At 45.8% G+C, this 21,138-nt stretch overlaps 1 protein-coding gene across 2 annotated transcripts in view; it reads left to right on the forward strand.

Annotated features, from left to right (window-relative positions):
* The window catches only part of LOC124788320 (cationic amino acid transporter 4), a 265,804-nt gene that overhangs the window by 1,287 nt on the left and 243,379 nt on the right, over positions 1-21,138 (forward strand). Inside the window, exon 2 of one of the 2 annotated variants that reach the window (XM_047255558.1) lies at positions 16,919-16,993. The exons of the other annotated variant lie outside the window; for it this stretch is intronic. Coding sequence (XP_047111514.1) covers positions 16,983-16,993 — 11 coding nt within the window. The 5' untranslated portion in view covers positions 16,919-16,982. The remainder of the gene's footprint in view (positions 1-16,918; positions 16,994-21,138) is intronic. 2 annotated transcript variants of the gene reach the window in all.

Raw genomic sequence — 21,138 nt, forward strand, 5'->3', positions numbered from 1 at the left:
TCGATAAAACGAACAACTCACTAGACTAAGTGGGGATCGCACGTAAACTACCACTTCAAAAATCATTTTGTTTGTAATGGGAAACAAACTGACGCTTTCGGTCGACAATGGACGCTGGACATGATGAGCAGGATTTGTTTGGACTGACTCCACCTACACGTTGTAGAAACAGTATTGCAGACATCTACCGAAAAACCACAGAAAATGCGCCTGACGACCCATAGGAAAGACACTCGGTATAATACTCTTATAGTTACCACACTTTTGCACACATTAACACTGTGTACATGCGGTAGCATATCACGGAGATAACAGTGATAAAGTGCCTGTAGATGAAAATGCAGTTTCCAGGATGAGAATTTCCACTCTGCAGCGGAATGTGCGCTGTTATGAAACTTCCTGGCAGATTAAAACTGTGTGCCGGACCGAGACTCGAAATCGGGACCTTTGCCTTTCGCGGACAAGTGCTCTACCATCTGTACTACCCTAGCACGACTCACGCCCCGTCCTCACAGCTTCGCTTCTGCCAGTAGAGCACTTCTGATTGAGCACTTGCCCGCGAAAGGCAAAGGTCCCGAGTTCGAGTCTTGGTCCGGCACACAGTTTTGATCTGCCAGGAAGTTTCGGAAATGCAGTTGCTTCGAAATCGACTTAAAATAAATTAAAACAATGAACACAGCTGAGGGGAAGAAAAGTGGTAAGAGAATAACCTTTGTTCTCTATAACAAAATATTTCACAGCTGACGTCTTTCCAGTGCTAACGAAACAACAAGACTATTAATATCCTTCTCATATAAATGCAAAATTATTGGTTCATCATCATTGCCGGTATCCATCTGTTAGCCAATATTCGTCCAGTAACTCAGGCTTACTGTTTTCCAGTAATACAGTGGTATGAGCAATAGCCTTTCTTTCCGTACAACAAATAGGCAGGCAATTGATGCCCATATGCAATGTGCTGTGCTATGGAATTAAAGGAACCTTTTTTTGGTAATTGTCTCCCATTTCGAGTCAGAAGTTTGAAATTTGGTTCAAGGGGTGCCAACAATCTTCCCCTGTAACGGTGCGAAAGCGTGGCGCCTTGCGACGTCACCCTCGGGCCCGACTACCCTTCAGAAAGCAAGGTATCCACATTTTCGAAAAAGAAAGGTCAGGCTCAGAAGTTCATTGACTGGTAAATTCGTTTAATAATAATACATTAGCACCTAGTTTCACCACAATGCTGCCAATTGCCGTCGTCACACACCCTTCTTCTTTTGAGGTCTCTGCAATGGAGGTCAGATCCGCGACACCCAGCGTTGAAATCACTCGTTTTCTTATGGGTGGCCGAGGAAAACATGTCATATACATCGCCGCTTAGAATCGACACCAGAAGGCTTCAAGGGGTGGCATGAAGGGCGTCAACGAAACCACCCCTTTTCCTTGGGACGTTTATTCCCATGCATTTCGCAATCAGAAGCTACAGTTCCCAGTGCGGTGAGTAACATGAAGCCGTTCTTGACAGCCTCTGACACTACTGAGCCCCTCCGACGTTTCACCCCTTCGGTATGGAGACTGTTGCGCTGCATCTCCACTGAACATAACCACGCCGCTTTGGACTGCAGTGCGAACGCAATTTTTGATCTGGTGTACAGGGTGGAACAATTAAGGACCGTTTAAACCCATTGGACGAAATTCGAACTTGATCAGAAGCAGCGAAGCGTCATTATGTTTTTTCAGTGCCCCTGTTTCACGCCTTCCTGCGATGTGACTATGGAGGGGTACGACTTTGACACATACGAGAATAAAACGGCAAAGGGTCTCTCTGAGACCCTCTACTTTGGCAAAACCTTCGACGGTACCAACTCACATTTATTATTTCAAAAATGTGCCTTTGCAGAGAAAACCGGCGAGGTATTTCTAGACGCCTGTAGGCAGGCGACTGGTCTCAGAGGTCTGGCAAGTGATTGCCTACCTGTAGGTGTCTCAGTCTACTTTGCAGGTTCTCTCTTTAAAAGTACATTTTTAAAATTCTCAATTAATGCCGGTGTATGCCATTGAAGAGGACCTTTGCCATCTTATTCTCACACGTATCAATGTCGTGCCCCTCTGTGATCGTGCTACAGGAGGGTGTGAAACAGGAGCCTGAAAAAGCATAGGAACCCTTTGCTGCTTCGAATCGCGTTCAAATTTCGTCGAATGGTTTTGAACGGTCCCTAATGGTTCCATGCTTTACACAGGAGAAAAAATTGCGCTGACGCTGCACTCCAAAAGGGTATGATCATGTTCAGTGGGGAAGCAGTCGCACAGTCTCCATACAGAAAGGTTGAAACGTCCGAGGGTGTCAGCAGTGTCAGAGGCTGTCAAGAACGGCTTCCTGTTGCTCATCGCAGTGCGAACTGTCGTTTTCGGCCGCAAAATGTGTGGGAATCAACTTCCCAAGGAAAGGGGGGCTTCATTGAAGTCCTTCATCCCACCCCCTGAGGCCTCTTCGTGTCGATTATGAGCGGCGATGTAAATGAAATGTTTTCCTCGGCCACCCATAAGAAAACGCGTGACTTAAACGCTGGGTGTCGCAGATCTGACCTCCACTGCAGAGGCCTCAAAAGGAGGGGTGAAATGTCGATAAGAGGGTGTGTGACGATGGGCATCACCAGCCGTCAACCGTCGTAGTGTCTGGGGCCGCTGCACACAGAGACTGTTTCAGTTAGCGTATGGGAATTGTGGAAACTTCACGTCTGCAATTCAACTTCTTCTCACGCCTGGGCGGTGGGTCCATAAATGACGACCCCAAATAGTTAACAAAAAGGTTCCGGTATTGCGTTCTGTTCAGAAAGACCGTGAACTCGTCCATCGTGTATTGCCACAAATCGAAGACTTGCTTTTCGCCGTCGCGGTACATGTATTGTATCGCCATTCCTTATACCTAACTGTCAGTATTCATTCGAGTCATCGGGAAACCGACTACGTCGGGATGAAAGAGGTCCAGGGGCACAATCGAAACGAAGAGGCGGCGTAGGAGGTAAGCCAGTATCTGGCGGATCAGTTTCCAGCACTCGCGTTCAGTCTGTGTTAGTCTCTATATATAATCGCGCAACGGGGGCACAATGGATCGTCATTTAGGAGAATGGCATGTATCCTTTCATCGGGTCGGAAATTTCTCGTTAATGACCACATAATACGTCGACCGCACAGGAAGGGCGCGTGGATGGTTCGCCAAACCCGTATCCAGTTGACCGTTGGGTCGCGTCGTACAATGTCGTTGGCCGGATTCCAGCGTTGGAGAACACTATAGCAAATCTTTGCTGTCTGATTCTGTGTCTCCGGTATAACCCCCAACATATAGCTGTGTTCCGCGAAAAACGTCCTAGTATGCAATAGTGAGGCCGATAAATGTCCAATAGGTACTGGTGGGCAGAGCGTGTTTAGGGCCACCTCTGCTATCAGGCCGCCATGAAGACTGTCTGTAGATAAAAGTCAGAGTCGCCGCATTGAGCGAAGGTACAGCGCCAACGCTCTATGCCTGACGTGAGTCCAACACCTCCTTTCGAATGGTTCAAATGGCTCTGAGCACTATGGGCCTTAACTGCTGAGGTCATCAGTCCCCAAGAACTTAGAACTACTTAAACCTAACTAACCTAAGGCCACACACATATCCATGCCCGAGGCAGGATTCGAACCTGCGACCGTAGCGGTCGCGCGGTTCCAGACTGAAGCGCCTATAACCGCTCGGCCACTCCGGCCGGCCCAACACCACCTTTATCGAAGGGTAAAGAAAGAGTAACAAAACGGATCATAAAAACTGCACCAGCGTTCACCATGTGTCCGAACACTGCCTGTATCCTGGAAGCCATCATATCTGTCATCGATAACACGTGGTCTAAGGATAGCGTCTTTGATTCATAATCGAAACGTCCACGGTCCCGGGTTCGAAATTCTCCACCACTTAAATTCTGATTAGTAATCAGCATTGGCGGACGAAGACTCCCGGCATACGAAGTCACCCTCACTCTGCCAACGGCCCTGACAAAGAGGGCGGAGTAGTGAACAGAGGTTCAGGGCACTCTCTTGCCCTTGGGGTTGGAAACTGCCCCAAAAGGCGGAAGAATCAGCAATGATCAATGGCAAGAGGATGCAGAAAACACTGGAAACCACTGCACTAAACACACGTAACGTGTATCCGCAGGACATGTGGCCTGAATTGAAAAATTATCATGATGATCTCTCCACTGGCAAAAGATTTCGGAATATTCCCCCATTCGGATCTCTGGGAGGGGGCTGCAAAGGGGAGGTGACAATGAGAAAAAGATTGAATAATCAAAGGAAGGATAACGTTCTGCGAGTCGGGGCGTGGAATGTCAGAAGCTTGAACGTGGTAGGAAAGCTAGAAAATCTGATAAGGGAAATACAAAAGCTCAATCTAGATATAGTAAGGGTAAGTGAAGTGAAATAGAAAGAAGACAAGGATTTCTGGTCAGATGAGTATAGGGTTATATCAACAGAAGCGAAAATGGTATAATGGGAATAGGATTCGTTATGAATAGGAAGGTAGGGCAGAGAGTGTGTTACTGTGAACAGTTCAGTGATATTGTTATTCTTATCAGAATTGACAGCAAACCAACACCGACAACGATAGTTCAAGTATAAATGTCGACATCGCAAGATGAAGCTAAAGAGATAAAGTAATAAGGATACTGAAAGGGTAACGCAATATGAAATGGGAGATGAAAATCTAATAGTCATGGGGGACTGGAATGCAATTCTAGGGGAAGGAGTAGAAGAAAATGTTACAGGAGAGTATGGGCTTGGGACAAGGAATGGAGGAGGAGAAAGACTAATTGAGGCGGTAATAAATTTCAGCAAGTAATAGCAAATACTCTGTTCAGGAATCACAAGAGGAGGAGGTATACTTGGAAAATGCCGGGAGATACGGGAAGATTTCAGTTATGTTACATCATGGTCAGACAGAGATTCCGAATTCAGATTCTGGATTGTAAGGCGTACCAAGGAGCAGATATAGACTCAGATCACAATGTAGTAGTGATGAACAGTAGGCTGAACTTTACGAGATTAGTCACGAAGAATCAATACGCAAAGAAGTGGGATACGGAAGTACTAAGGAATGACGAAAAACGCTTGAAGTTCTCTAAGGCCGTAGGTGCAGCAATAAAGAATAGTCCAGCAGGCAATACAGTTGAATTGACATCTCTAAAATGGGCAATCACAGAAGCTGGAAAGAAAAACATAGGTACAAAGAAGGTAACCGTAAAGAAACCATGGGTAGTAGAAGAAATACTTCGGCTGATCGATGAAAGAGAGAAGTACAAAAATGTTCAGATAAATTCAGGCATACAGAAACATACGTCGCTGAGGAATGAAATAAATAGGAGGTGCAGGGAACTAAAACTATATGGCTGCATGAAAATTGTGGAGAAATCGGAAAAGAAATGATTGTCGGAAGGATTGACTCAGCATATAGGAAACTCAAAACAACCTTCGATGAAATTAAAAGCATGGGTGGTAACATTAAGTGTGTAATCGGAATTCCATTGTTATATGCAGAGAAGACCGGATAAGTGGAAAGAGTATCTTGAAGGCCTCTTTGAGAGGGAAGATTTGTCTGATGTGATAGAAGAAAAAGGAGTCGATTTAGAAGAGACAGGGGATGTAGCATTAGAACCAGAATTTAAGATAGCTTTGGAGGACTTAAGATCAAATAAAGCAGAAAGGATCCATAACTTTACATCAGAATTTCTAAAATCATTAGGGGAAGTGACAACGAAACGACTATTCACGTTAGTGTGTAGAATGTATGAGACTGGCAATATACCGTCTGACTTTCGGAAAAGCATCATCCACACAATTCCGAAAACTGCAAGAGCTGACAAGTGCGAGAATTATCGCACAATCGGCTTAACAGTTCGTGCATCCAAAAAGTTGCTGACGAGAATAATATACAGAAGAATGGAAAAGCAAATGAGGATGGGTTAGGGAACAATTAGTTTGGCGTTAGGAGAGGTAAAGGCATCATAGAGAGAATTCTGACGTTGCGGTTGATGATGGAAACAAGACTAAAGATAAATCAAGACACGTTCATAGGATTTGTGGACGTAGAAAAAGCGTTCGACAATGTAAAATGGTTCAAGATGTTCGAAATTCTGAGAAAAATAGGTGTAAACTATACGGAGAGGCGGGTAATTTACAATTTAGACAAGAACCATGAGGGAATAATAAGAGTGAACGACCAAGAACGAAAGGCTGGGATCAAGAAGGTTGTGAGACAGGGATGTAGTCTTTCGCCCCTACTGTTCAATTTGTACATCGAAGAAGCAATGATGGAAAATAAAGAAAAGTTCGGGAGTGAAATTAAAATTCAAGGTGAAAGGGTATCAATGATACGATTCGCTGATGACATTACTATCCAAAGTGAAAATGAAGAAGAATTTCATGATCTGCTGTACGGAATGGATTGTCTAATGAGTACAGGAGATGTATTAAGAGTAAACAGAAGAAAGACGAAAGTAATGAGAAGTAGCAGAAATGAGAACAGCGAGAAACTTAACATCAGGATTGATGGTCACGAGGTAGACGAAGTTAAGGAATTCTGATACCTAGACAGCAAAATGACCAATGACGGACGGAGCAAGGAAGACATCAAAAGCAGACTAGCACTGGCAAAAATGGCATTCCTGGGTAAGAGAAGTCCGCGAGTATCAAACATAGGCCTTAATTTGAGGAAGTAATTTCTGATAATATGCGTTTGGAGCACAGTATTGCATGGTAGTGAAACATGAGAAACTGTGGGAAAACCAGAACAGAAGAGAATCAAAGCATTTGAGATGTGGTGCTAGAGACGAATGTTGAAAATTAGGTGGACTGATAAGGTAAGGAATGAGGAGATTCTGTGCAGAATCGGAGAGGAGAGGACTTTGTAGAAAACACTCACAAGGAGAAGGGACAAGATGACAGGACATCTGTTAAGACATCAGAGACTTCCATGGTACTAGAGGGAGCTGTAGAGAACAAAAACTTGGAGGAAGACAGAGATTGGAATACATCCAGCAGGTAATTGAGGACGTAGGTTGCAAGTGCTACTCTGAGATAAAGAGGTTGGCACAGAGGAGAAATTCGTGGCGGGCGGCATCAAACCAGTCAGAAGCCTGATGCCTCAAAAAAAAAAAAAAGCAAAAGGTCAAGTTGAGAGGCCATGTACACATTGACATACTGAGCTCGTTGCAAAATGTCCAACGATGTAAGTTTGTTGAGGCGAGCCTATGTGCGGAGTCGTCGCAAGACCTTACGATATGTAAAGGCCGTCGTACGTTGTATTTGGCGATGGAACGATATCCCCAAACATTTGAGCATTGGGAGCTTGTCAGGGGTACATACAGTTCTGCAGGCATGCCACGTCCCACCTCCATGTAGCATGATTTCCGTAGGTTGAACACACTGCCTGCCACCGCCCCATACTGTTGGAGCCAGGAAAGCGCCGTTCGTATTTCGTCACCAGTCCGTGCTAAGAACATCACGTCATAGGCGTACACGCCACATCGAAAGGTCATGGAGTGGAGCCTAAGAGCTTCCAAGCGTCTCTGCAGTCCGTGAAGAGCTGGTTCGAGGGCAATGGCGAATAATATAGCAGAAAGTTTAGTGTTTCCTCCGGAGCAGTTTCGATCAGTGTGAATGGCCACCACGTCCGGAGATGTGAGCCTCTCATGGAGGATGAGTGTCAACAATTTGTAGTCATTGTTTAGCATTGTCATTGGTTGCAACTCAAGTGGGTGACAACCTCCATCAGGCTTGGGCACCAGAATCAAGAGGCCCTCAGTGAATTCAGATGGCACTTGAAAATCGGGATTCAGGAGTTCTCTGTACATCCTGACCACATTGGGTCCATAGGATCAAAAAAACCTTTCGTAAAATTTAAGAGGGAGTACGTCAGGGCTGCCATTTTGTTGGGAGCACAACGCAACATAGCCTCTCGTAGTTCTTCCAAAGTCACCTCCGACAAGAGTGTAGCATCATAGAGTGGCTTCCGAGAGACGGGTTGGTCGGATAGGTCTTCCTTGACTGCTACTTCCATGTTGAACTCTCGCTCGCAGAGAATTGTGTATGACTGCTCGCAGATAATTGTATATGACTGTGTGAACGCTCGGACGATGTCCATTTGCATCTCAGCTCGTCGTCCATCCTCCGTCTCGACCTGCGTAATTTGCTCCCTCTTGTGTCTTCTCCTGTCTTGAATGATATGGTGGAGGAAAGGTCATTCTCCATTAACATAATCGATTGTTCTCTCCCACACCCGCACATTAGCGAGACGTACCGCGGTGATAAGTAGCAGCTGTGCCTTAACGTGGTGTTCTGCCAACTGTCGTTGCGGCGACGGCAATTGCACAGCCAATTTGCGGAGCGTATTGTACTAGAATTCAGTGGTCGCGGTATACCAGCGCCCTTTATCTCGTCCATAGCTGGCTAATGTTTGGCACAAGGCGGATTTGACACAGCCTAACCACCACTGAAGTGTGGTAATCGCCGTTGGCATCTGCTCCAAGTGGACTCAATTTCGCGTCTGCAGTTTACCTCAGCAAGAAGGGCCACATTGGGGTGCCATGAACCTCTACTCCGTCGGACGCGTTGGCGGGGGCGGGGGAGGGTGAGGGTACACGCTCACGATAGGTTGTCCGTGAATACTGCCGGCCACATCTCAGTGTCGACAGCTGCCGATCGCAGACCGCGTGTAACGTAAACTCGATCTAAACGGCTCGCCACGTTGGGTGACCCATGTGTCTGACAAAGTCAAGTCCTTCACAAGCGCCCGAAGTGCTAGGCAGGTGGTATAGTGCGGCATCTGATCGGATGGTCTGAGCACACAACTGAAATCTCCGCCTGCTGCCAAGTAGTCGACATTGCCCTGGAAGAGCAGTCTTGTCTTCGTCATAAAACGTGCTGCGTTCTCTCCTTCTGTCGGTGCCGGAAGGAGCATACAGGTTCACCAGACGAACTGTATCAACCGTGAATGCGACCCCTCAGGGCGACGGTAAATAGGATATATAAACTGTCATAATCCCTTCCCTGAGAAGAATAGCAGTATCTCCTCCGCCCACATTGAAAGCATAGCGTAGGCGTCATATCCGTAGGTATCGATACAGAGTCCTGATCGGACTTCTTGAAGTAAGGTACGTAATGTATCTTGCAGCATTCAGGTTTTGAGAACAGAAGTAACGACGCTGACATTGATAGTGGTGAGGCGGTATGCCTGTTCCATCAAGTCGCGAGGGCTGTCCTTGCTATTACAGGTGGGCAGTAGCCGCGGTGTGGAGCGTCTTTAGGGCGAAGAAATAGGAAGCAGCGTGTGTAGGTCATGCCGGCCTAGGCTTCGGTAGCCGTCAACGTAGACGCTACCAACGGCATCGGTGTATCGTCATGGTCCTGAAACGCAACCTGCACCTCAATATCCTGCGGCCAGTCCCCCAGGGAGGTCATTAACACTGGGTCTCGAGAGGAAGATGTATCGTGGGTGCATCCCTGGAGGCGGGGCTTCACTGAACTCCGGCATCCCCACTGCGCTCGGTCCCGCAGGTTGGGGGGGGGGGCGGGGGGGGGGGGGGGGAATCATCGAGCGCCATGTGTTGCGTTAGGATCGGCAGATTCGGATCGTCGGTACATTGGGCCGTTCTTCTGCCTCGGTCGTTATGAACCATTTCTTATGGCGCTTCGGCGATTTCTGTTTACGCTGTCTCGCCTCTGTGTACGGCGCAGGGCAGGTGGTGGATGCGCCATCCTGTTCTTCAACTTCCATCGCAACGTCGTCTTGTCGTTGTAGCGGTGAGACTGGGCCCGACAAGAGGGCAACAGAAGCATCGATGCTAGAAGACGGTGGGGGCTCCTCAGGAACCGTCGCAGGGGCCTCCAAGGCTTGAACCAATATAGAAGGGTCGTCGTAGACAGTTGGCGTCTTCCGTCTCGCCGCCGCAACATACGTAATCGTCAAAGAGGTCGCTCTCGACGGTCGAATCTGGTCGTCTGAGGGCGTCTGCACGAGACGGCGTTGCAGGTATTCCGTACGTATGTGGCCTACCTGTCCACATCCAGAGCAGGTCCTCGGCTGACCATCGTAAATAATTATCGCCCGGCAACCAGCGATCGTGAGATACGAAAGTATAAAGCGCTGCAATTCAATACCGATCTGTCGCTCCCCGTTAAGAACAGCGTAAGTTTGGAAGATCTTATATTTTTCGGCCGTATGGCCAAGGACTTTGTCATATGGTCAAGAGTAAGGGTGACCAAATCCGCTGGAACTTCAAATGGTAGCTCAAACACGAGCACATTTTGCATTCCCAGTCCAGTACGTTCAAGTGTTTCCACACCCACGTTTCCGTCAGAGTGGCAGAATCTGTAACCTCCCGCTGAGCGTCTGAGAAGTTTGTCGCAGACCTCATCGTCAGTGAACTTAACCATATACAACGCTGGAGATAATAGACAAGTGGATTCCCAGCAGCTCTTTCGGTCGTGGGCCTTGGATCTAGAGTACGTTGCGTCAAACTGCAGCTTGATAACCGCTTTCCGATACGAAAGAGCCATCGGATGTCACGACCGTAACTATAACACTAGCGCGGTGGCGCGGTGAACAACAGACCCGGAAATGAGACACGGAATGGCCGGGACGTACCGCACCGCTCCACAGCCTAAGGCCGACTGCCGACTGAGCTATCCAAACAAAACTCACGACCCCCTCCTCACAGCTTTACCTTCCAAACTTCACAGAAGCTCTCCTGCGCATTTGCAAGACTAGCGCTCCTGCTAGAAATGATACTGCGGGGACATGACTTTCGCGGAATATCTTCTGTGAATTTTGGAATGTAGGAGACGAGATACTGGCGGAAGTAAAGCTCTAAGGAGGGGTCGTCAGTCGTGCTCAGGTAGCTCAGTCGTTAGAACAATTACCGACAGAAGACACTGGTCCCGAGTTCGAGTCTCGATCCGGTATACAGTTTTAATCTACCATGAAGTTTCATATCAGCGCACTTTCCGCTACACAGTGAAAATTTCACTCAGGAAACCTTCTCGCTCTAGTCTTGCTAAGTTCACAGGAGTTCTCTGGAGTCTGGAAGGTAGGAGACGAGGTACTGGCGGAAGTAAAGCAGTGAGGACGGATAGTGAGTCGACTGGCGGTAGCAGCCGATCAGTGCGGAAGTCCCGTATTACCGCCAACGGAGAGCGCTTGCTAATTCTGTTCACCTCCTGCGGTCGCTACTTGCGCGCCGTCCAGTATTCCAGAGCAATGGCGAATAGATTCCGTAAATCAGTACCCCATTTCACGTGCTGCAATGACAATGCAAGACCAAAGACGCTCGACGTAGAGCGCTTTCTGCGTGATGTAGTCAAAATCCCGGCGAACGACGTAGTGGACATCCACTTATCAATACTGCACAGCACAGCGTATGTAAAAATCATCTCTGTAGCGACTTGTCGTAAGATCCTTCGGAACACGCAACCGGTGACGGTCGACCGTGCAGGATTAGGCACGCGGACAATTCAGGTCTTTGAACTGCCTTTCGAACTTCCAGAGGCCGACGTCGTGGACGCCTTGCGTCCTTATGGCACTGTTCGCGGCCATGTATCCGAACGGTGGATACCATTCCGAACATGCCCGGCCCTCAAAGACGTCCGCCAGATAACCATAGGCTTCCATCAACATGCGCTATCCAACCTCCACAAATGCGGCTGCCACGCGGTCGTAATTTATGGCGACCAGTTCTGGACTTACTCAGGAACTGGCGAGGAAGGGCGAGTACGAACAGAATGTCTCCAGTGTCACATTACACAACTGCGGGCCTCTGACGCGATGCCCGCATGACATCTGATGTCCCTTCCAATCTCCTACGCAATGGCTTTCGTTGTTCCTGGAACTTCGCACCACTGCCTGTATCCTGTATCAGAGCCATTATCGGACACCACTGACATAGCCATTGCACAACCTCCACAGCAACAAACGGCCCTATCGACACCACCGGCACCACTGCCTGAGGAAGCCTGTTATCTCTCCGATGACACGATGAAGTTTACATCAACGATAGTACAGGTGACAGCTTTGTGCCGGAACGACGCGAGTCATTCCCGTCTTCCGACGTTGAAGGCCGGTCATGGAGGCAGCAGTCACCCAAGCCTGTAGACACAGACGTCGTACGGTCTCAGATGCCTCTCCTCTCGATGACACCGCGCTTGCAGTGCCCATGCAGGACGACCGCGAGTTGACTGCAGTCGAGAACAGCAAAGTAACCCAACTCTGACGAACAGCCCCAAGTCCTGACAGCAAGTCAAAGGATTGTAGAACGGAGAATGCGTCCGTCCCTTTTGCCGCTTCTTCATCAGTCAAGCACCCCATATCGCAGGAGCGAACCGACGATTTACCGGGACTCCACAGTTCCGCGTGGAGTGATGACATCGAAATTGATTCTGACCCCAGTTGGTGGTGGGACCTCAAGCAGCCACGACTTAAACAAATCTGGGCTGCAACTTTGCTGGCTGGACGGGATAATCAGTGACCTTCTTGTTCACCCTCGATTACCTACAAAGTAATACCAAACCTCACCTTAATTGCCGATATCATACAGGATTGCAACGATCAATACCAACGACATCAGTTCGCCCTCGAAGTTATCTCTGTGACAAGACATGATCTGGGCATCTGACGTTGACATTGAATTCCTACAAGAAGCACAACTGGCTGCTCCGTCCCGCACTGTCGGATACATATCTTACACCTCTGCCAGTGACCCCCTTGGCAAAGGCGTGGTTGCATATGTTCATAAAGGAACCTCCATTATCGATCTCAACATTCTCCCAACAGCACGAAGCATGGTCTTCACCACCATGGGCACACATATCATCAGCATCTATGCATCATCTGGTTCCAGCCACCAGCAGCAGGGAGCCACATTCTACTCCAAAGATATTGCCCTGTTGTTCTTAGGGCATTATGATAGTTGCATATGTGGAGGCGACTTCAGCTATGTATTACAACAGAAAGATCAAGGGCCTCAGTTTAATACTTCCGATTGATCGTTAGAGACCTCCAGCTCAGCGACACATGTGAAGAGAAGGCAATACCCACGGCCCCACACATGAAACGAGCCATTAGAAAAGTCTACTTAATAGGGTTTACGTCTCTTGGAAATTAGCACCTGATATCCAAGACGCTGAGCTGTGGACGCTGCTTTCTCTGACCACAGTGCATACATCTGCACGATTCTCCTCAAATCGCAACCAGTATGGTGTAGTCGTACACCGTGGAAATTACACATCTCCAGGAAGCCGAATGTAAAAGCGTGTGAAGTGGTGTACTAACTGGCCATCAAAATGGAAGCAGACAGATTGACACTAACAGAAAAAAGCCGTCCATACTGTCGCAGTAAGTAAAAAACTAAATTTTGCATCCACATCGACAGATAAACAATACTCGTGGCGATACATTAAAGCACGTTCCATCTTCTTATCACAGAGCCAGCACCCAGCATTACGCTAGAAATAGTGATGTAACTGCCGCGCGGGATTAGCTGAGCGGTCTTAGGCGCTGCAGTCATGGACTGTGCGGCTGGTCCCGGCGAAGGTTCGGGTCCTCCCTCGGGCATGGGTGTGTGTGTTTGTTCTTAGGATAATTTAGGTTAAGTAGTGTGTAAGCTTAGGGACTAATGACCTTAGCAGTTAAGTCCCATAAGATTTCACACATATTAAAAAAATGATGTAACTTCCAGAAAACATTCTGAAGATGAACCTGAAAGGTTAGAAAACCGGTTCATGGAATGCTAAATAACTATTCAAAAAAGTGAATGGCTGCAGTTTTATGTACTTACATTCTTCTGCTATCGTTGTACGGATGCGAAAGGTGGACTCTTTAACTTCTGAACAACAAAGACGAAGTGAAACGAAGTTTCTCCGCTATATAGCGGCATAATTGTATCTAGATCGTAAGAGAAACATTGGTATAAGACAGGAATTAAATGTGCAGTCAGTTACGGACCTTGTAAAGAAATACATAAAAATCGGAGGGATAACGTTACGTGTGTGGAAGACAATAGGATCAAAAAGATTGCTTTGTAAAACAGGGTATTTCAAACCTCGACGGCAACACTAGAGGAACTGATTCCTCAAATAACAAGGAAAAAATGCTATGTCAACATGGGTTCGGAAATGAATCATTATAGACTTATTCGTCCGTCAGTTCCTAGAAACTGCACTGCATGTCTGTAACGCCAGCTGGTGCCCACTGGCTACGAATCAGAGGAAACGATAAAATTCACCTTCTGCCTGAATACAGGTCTCCGTTAGTCGCGTCATCGAATTCCAAACACGAGTGAAAACGCCTGGTGTATTTCGTACTGTCTGCAAGGCTGCTACGATGCGTGAATGGAGAGTAGGTTGGTCCACAACAGCAGCTGAATACACGAGAGACTTTACATATCCCCACAGGTGGAAGTCCAGGAGACTTAAGTCAAGTGAACGGGGTGACCAAGCAGTCGGTCCACCGCTGCCTATCCAACACTAAGTAAAACGTGCGTTCAGGTGCCTCGGGGCAGACACCGAAATGTGCGGGAACACCATTGTACATGACATACAGTTATTGACGAGATGCAAGTAGCTGTCCTCTAAGTACTCAGGCAATGCAATACACAAGAAATCTGTGAAGACTGCCCAGTAAGTCTCCCTGGAAGGACGTAGGGTCCAAACGAGCAATCGTCAACAATGGTTGCTCACATGTTAATGAAGAACCTCTTTTGGTGAGACGATTGGATACTTGAGAGCTGCATAGGGATTTTTATCCGCCCATATGTGCTGGTTATGAAATATGTATAACAAAAGACATAAAAATAAGAGACATTCAATCCAAAATTAAAGTTATCACAACCATAGCACCATTTAAATTAAAAAGTTTCTTGTGAATATCGCTTCATCCATGAATAAAACAACAGCCGCGAAATTGGGTATTAGAACACATTGCTGCAGGAACCACTGATAAAACGTTACTCTTTGAGGTTAATCCGCAGGAGACAAGGCTTGTACACGCTGCAAAAGGAATGGATACAGGACGTTTTCACGTAAACGTCTCCAGATATGATGTTCGGCATATTCCTCTGCAAGTCTGACCGCCTTATGCTGATGCCAGGAGTTTCCCCCAAAGCGTTGAGTAGGCTTCCTCACCCTGTGCTCCCTCACCTCTGCCTCTGGTCCCGGGTTCGATTCCTGGACGAATTGGAGATTTTCTCTGCACAGGTACTGGCTGTTTGTGTTGCCCTCATCATTTCATCATCATCATCATAATTCGTGACGGTGGCTAGACTGGACTGTGCAAAAAACTGGACTGTGTAAAAATTGGGACTTTGGTAGCGTTCCTGGTACAAGCGACGTGCCTTCCATGCATTGCCATCCACAAAACCGTACATGTAATGCATGATCGCGAGCTCTTTGTCGGTGTACGTTTCTGCAGTGCAAACCACAGGCGCAGGCTGTTCCTAACCAACCCTACACAATTTTGCTGATGGCTACGGATACATCTAACGTTCCTCGTGCTTACGAGTTACTTCAGAGCAAATACACACCACTATTACAAACTACGGATATGCTGACAGCTACGTATTTAACTGGCGAACACTGTACTTCCTCTGCGCATGCTGCAGATATTTAGACCCATATCACACTGATTAATGATTTGATCCTTATGTAAAACTTGTAACCGGCGTCGTACCTATTTCTCCTGCAAACAATACTTTTCAGCATACACTAGGTAACAGTAACATACTCTAATAACTCGGTAATTATGCTTTTCCAGGCCCATGTGGATGATATAGCCTTTTTTTTCTTCTTGTTATATGAGGAATCCATTCGTGAAGTTTTGCCGTCGTGTTTTAAAATACCCTGTAGAATTCTAGTAACCCTCTAAGAAATGGTATGTCCAATTCTGAGGCGTAACGTCCAGTCCGTGTCGTCGGTGACGAACAAAAATGTTTATAAAATTTCTTTTTGTCACCTGAAAAATGGTACAGCACTGATTTTTTGATAAACTCTTTACATTTCCTTTTAAATTCGTTTCCTGCGTATTTATATTCAATAGCTATGAGTACACCATAACCGTAGAGAATGAAGCATCGTCAACACCGAGCTGCTGAAGAAGGCCGGAGGACAGCATCAGCGAGACCTTATCAAGGGAACAACCTCCATGTAAATGGAGATGGGTATTGGGTTACCTTGAATCCCTGTTGCCCAGTAATTGTCATTTTTTCTTCTTCTTTTCCCGTTCCGTTTTGGTCAATTAAGAACCACATGACAATTTCAGTTCCTTCTCACTTGTTCTTTTCTTTTCCTCCTTCAGTATTCTTTAATCTTTTCAGCATGTCTCTTTTTATTCTTTCTTCAGACCCTTTCACTCCAGTCCTCTTACTGCTTTTGCCTTATGATTCATCTAAATTTAACACTTTTCTTCTGAAAATATCTTTTCTGCTGTTGTGTATTTCTGCTGTTGTGTATTTCGAAATCTTTAACTTCTATGATCCTGCTTGTCATTATTTGTTCCCAGAGCTTTGTCAGCCTGTTGTAATTCATCCTATATAAATGTAAAAAAAACATCAATCTTCTTTTACTTATTGTTTCCGTTATTTTTTTTTCTACACTTTGATGTATCTCATAACTGCTTCTTAGTTTCCAGACTTCTGTGTTCCTTATTGGACCAATAACTTTGCTCGTGCTTCTTCTCTCTAATATTTCTTGTTTGTCTAAGTTAAAATACTTCAGTGCCACGCATTCCTATGTGTATTGGCATGCTGGTTTCACTACCATGTTGTAATGTCTACTGGGTACCTAAAGTTTTTGACCTTTCTATTTGACCAATGACTGTAAAACCTTTGTTACATTTTATATATTGGCGATAAATTTGCTTTTTTTTCAGAGATTATTCAACGTGGTCTACTGACTATCTGTTCTAAGAGATTGACTTGCACTTCTGAATCCTCATGATTTATAGGTAATATAGAAAAAGTCATTCTGAATGTCAGATAGTTTGCTTCAATATTCTCTTTCTTTCTTCCGAGTTTTACTGATAGTACTTGATGTTCCTTTAATTTCTTGATATTTTTCATAGCTTTAACTGCTTTTTTAATGCCTTCAGTATTTGGCGTCATGTCTCCTTTATTCTCACAAAGTCTGAAAATTCTAATTTATAACTTGAGTCATGGCAGTATAACGGTTTATGAAAATATTTTTAAAGTAATGAAAATATTTTGCAAGTAATTCACAATTTTCCGTATTTCTTTATGCCAGTGTTACCTCTTTCTGCGACTGCCTTTTGAAGCAAATTCTTAGTGACTGCAAGGCCTTTAATTTGTTACATTACCCGAATTTTCTGTCAGTTCTTGGAAGAACAGGACAAAAAATATTAAATAGGAAACACTATCCTAATGTTCTGCAAAATAATTGTGCAAAGTGTTGCATTATTTTTGTGAAGTTTTTTTGCGTCTCATCAAGTTGTCATTTTTCAAACAATGTTTTGATTCTCTGTGTTATTCTAAATGTTTCTTTTCGTTGTTGTTGAAATGCTCGTAGTTTTCAATGTTTCTCGACCTATTCCATTTTTCTATTTCTGTGATTTTCTTTTTGTTTCTGCCTAATCGAAGTGTAGAGTTTTCTGTAGTACTGATTTTCCTTGTATGTGCCAGATGATATAATACTGTTCTACTTTTTTTTCTTTGGTATTTGTGGGTTCGAGTCACCTAACTGTGTGATTTTAGATTTTTCGGTTCGCACAGGATCTCAGAATAATTCTTTTTTTTTCTCGATTCTTCCTACTGCCTTTATTTATTGGTGCATGACACTTAAGGAATGTGCATGCCTTTCTTTTCTTTTTTTCATTTAACTGTGAGAAGAGATATTTTTAAGATCTAGTTTAAGTTATGTTATACTGTCTATTATCTCTTCGTGAAAGTTAAGAGCCTTACCTAATAACGCCATTCCTTTCATAATCTGATACTGGTTTATCTTAAAAAAATTCTGTAATTTTGAGTATGCCGTAAGTTTTATTCTATGAATCTTATTTCCTATATTGCTAAAATCAGGATTTCATTATTAAGCAAAAGTATTAGCTTCTATTGTTTGTCAGTCTTTAGCAAATTATTTACGTTTAAAATTCCTTTTTATATTTAAATCTCGAGTGATTCCCAGGGTATTCCGACTCACCCTGAGTACACATATCAGGAATTATTTTTGTTTTTTACTTATCTATTTTTAAGAGGTGTTCAACTGCACAAATAGTTCAGTCCACGTTACTCACAACATATTCAGAGAAGAAATTGTTTTCTTTTACTGAGAGAACGCTACGTGCAATAAAAATAGACCGCCTCGGCTGGGACAGAAGTATGCTGAGATCTGACATCAGACAGAACACGGTCAAGTTCTTCGGTATCATCAAATAGTTTGTTTCCATCAGTTACAGGTAAGTGTTCGACAACCTTGCGGTCAGTGGATTGTGTTATATGTAGCTAAGTGTTGGAAGAACCTACACTCTAAGAAAGAAAGAAAAAGAAAAACCGCACCGCGAAGGAATTATCCGAATGGGGCGGAAATCGGTACAAATCTGTCGAATTGGCGCGTTGGATCGTCAAAATACCGAGATGGTGATTGGAGGGTCGTGCCCGTAATGTTTCAAATGTTTTCAATTGGGGAGAGGTCACGCGACCTTGCTGGCCAAGGTAGAGTTTGGCAAGGACTCAGACAAACAGTAGAAACTTTCGCCTTGTGCGGGCGTGCTTAACCTTGCTGAAATGTAAGCCCAATATGGCTTGCCATGAAGGGCAACAAAACGGGGTGACGACGTACCGTTGTGCTATAAGGGTGACGCGGATGACAACTGAAAGGACCCTGCTGTGAAAATAAATGGCACACCAGAACGTCACACTTGGTTGTCGGACGCTACAGCGGGCTACAGTCAGGTTGATACTCCACTGCCGTCAGAGGCGTCCCCAGACGCGTCTTCGGCCGAGAATCTCGTTGGAGTACAACTGTCGTCAGTGATGACCCCCGCTTCTAATTGACCCCGACGACCAATGAAGGCGGGTCTGGAGACGTCCTGGACAGCGGCGGGATACCAACTTGACTCGCCCGCCGTACGGCCCGACAACCACGTGTGATGTTCTGGGGTGCCATTTCTTTTCATAGTAGGATGCTTTTGGTTGTCTTCGGCTTAGAATCTCATTGACTAGGGTAGAATTGTCTTCAGTGATGAGTCCTGCTTCGAACTGAATTCCGATGACCAGCGAAGGCGTGTGTGGAGATTTCCTGGACAAATACTCGCCCTCTCTACGTCCTGACAACCATGAGTGATGGATGGTCTGGGGTGCCATTTTGTTTCATAACAGGACACCTTTCGTTATTGTCCGCGGTACCTACAACACAGCGGTATGTCAGTGATATTCTACGCCCCGTTTTGTTGCCCTTCATGGAAAACCATCGTGGGTCTACATTTCAGCATGATAATGCTCACCCACACACGGCGAGAACGTCTACTGCTTGTCAAAGCCTACTGTGACCAGAAGGGTCACCCGAACTCTCCTCAATTAGGGGCGTTGGGGGCGCTATGGACAGGGCCCTCGAACCTGCTTGAGCTTTTGAGGATCTAAGGTGCCACAGATTTTGGCACGACTATGCTTCAGGAGAATTGGGAACGTTGGGGGCGCTATGGTCAACGCCCTCGAACCTGCTTGGGCTTTTGAGGATCTAAGGCGCCTGGCACAACAGTGCTTCAGGAGTGCATCCAACAACTGTCAATCAATGCCAGAGTGAATGGCTGCTTGCATTGGGACCAGAGCTGAGCAGTCACGTTATGGAGTTGCTAATCCGATCTCTCCTCAATTAGTGGCGTTAGGGGCCCTATGGACAGGGCCCTCGAACCTGCTTGGGCTTTTGAGGATCTAAGGCGCCTGGCACAACAATGCTTCAGGAGTGCATCCAACAACTGTCAATCAATGCCAAGCTGAATGGCTGCTTGCATTGGGGCCAGAGCTGAGCAGTCACGCTATGGAGTTGCTAATCCGATCTCTCCTCAATTAGTGGCGTTAGGGGTGCTATGGACAGGGCCCTCGAACCTGCTTGAGCTTTTGAGGATTTAAGGCGCCGCAGAATTTGGCACGAGTATTCTTCAGGAGGATTGGGAGTCTTAGGGGCGCTTTGGTCAGGGCCCTCAAGCCTGCTTGGGCTTTTGAGGATCTAAGGTGCCTGGCACGACTATACTCCAGGAGGGCATCCAACGACTGTCAATCAATGCCAAGCTGAATGGCTGCTTGCATTGGGACCAGGGCTGTGCATTAACGTCATGGAGTTGCTAAATTTGAGGCGTTATTTCTCTTGAATGAATTATCCACTTTGTCTGAAAATTTTATTTGTCTGAGGGCTTTTACGGCCATCAGATTTGTGGTTAGGTTCGTAGCTAAATAGTTTTTCTAGCAACAATGTACGATTGCGAGAAAGACAGTGGTACAACTCTCAACATTTCGTTCGTTATACGATGCGATTTCTGATTGTAATCATATGTAACAGTTTGTTTAACCAAAGTGAGTTGACTATACAATAATTTTCACGTGTAAAAAATAAATAGTTCATCCGACTGAGTTCAAACTTTGAACAGTTGTTGTTGCTTTCTCCGTGAAAATAGCATGCCTCCCAAAACTCGCATCGATTGGTAGATCTACCGGCCAGGCACGAAAGAGAAGGAGGCGATGATTGCCAAACAAGCAACGATCAGTTTGTCTACAGGTTGCTGAGTCACGTGCATCAGACTCGGAAGACCAACGCACAACAAGAAATTCATTTGATCGTTTACGAGCACCCCGATGGCGTACTTTGGAGTTTGGAATTAGAAGTGCAACGCGCAGCAAAAGATTTAGCACCTCGATCTCGACTTACAGTGCACGTCGACTTACCTCTTTCTGCATTCCAATACAATATGAATTACGAGTCTAGTCTGCACCAAGTGTAGACATCGGCGCCATGGATAAAGTGTGTGCGCATTGTGGTGCACGGAAGTTTTACATTGAAACACCACGAACGTGCTGCGCAATGGCAAAAATTTCCGACTTTGCGTACACCATCTGAACCTCGGTCGTCATTGCTTTCTAGCGA

This window comes from Schistocerca piceifrons, chromosome 3 (assembly GCF_021461385.2).
Source record: "Schistocerca piceifrons isolate TAMUIC-IGC-003096 chromosome 3, iqSchPice1.1, whole genome shotgun sequence".
NCBI classification, from domain to species: Eukaryota; Metazoa; Arthropoda; class Insecta; order Orthoptera; family Acrididae; genus Schistocerca; species Schistocerca piceifrons.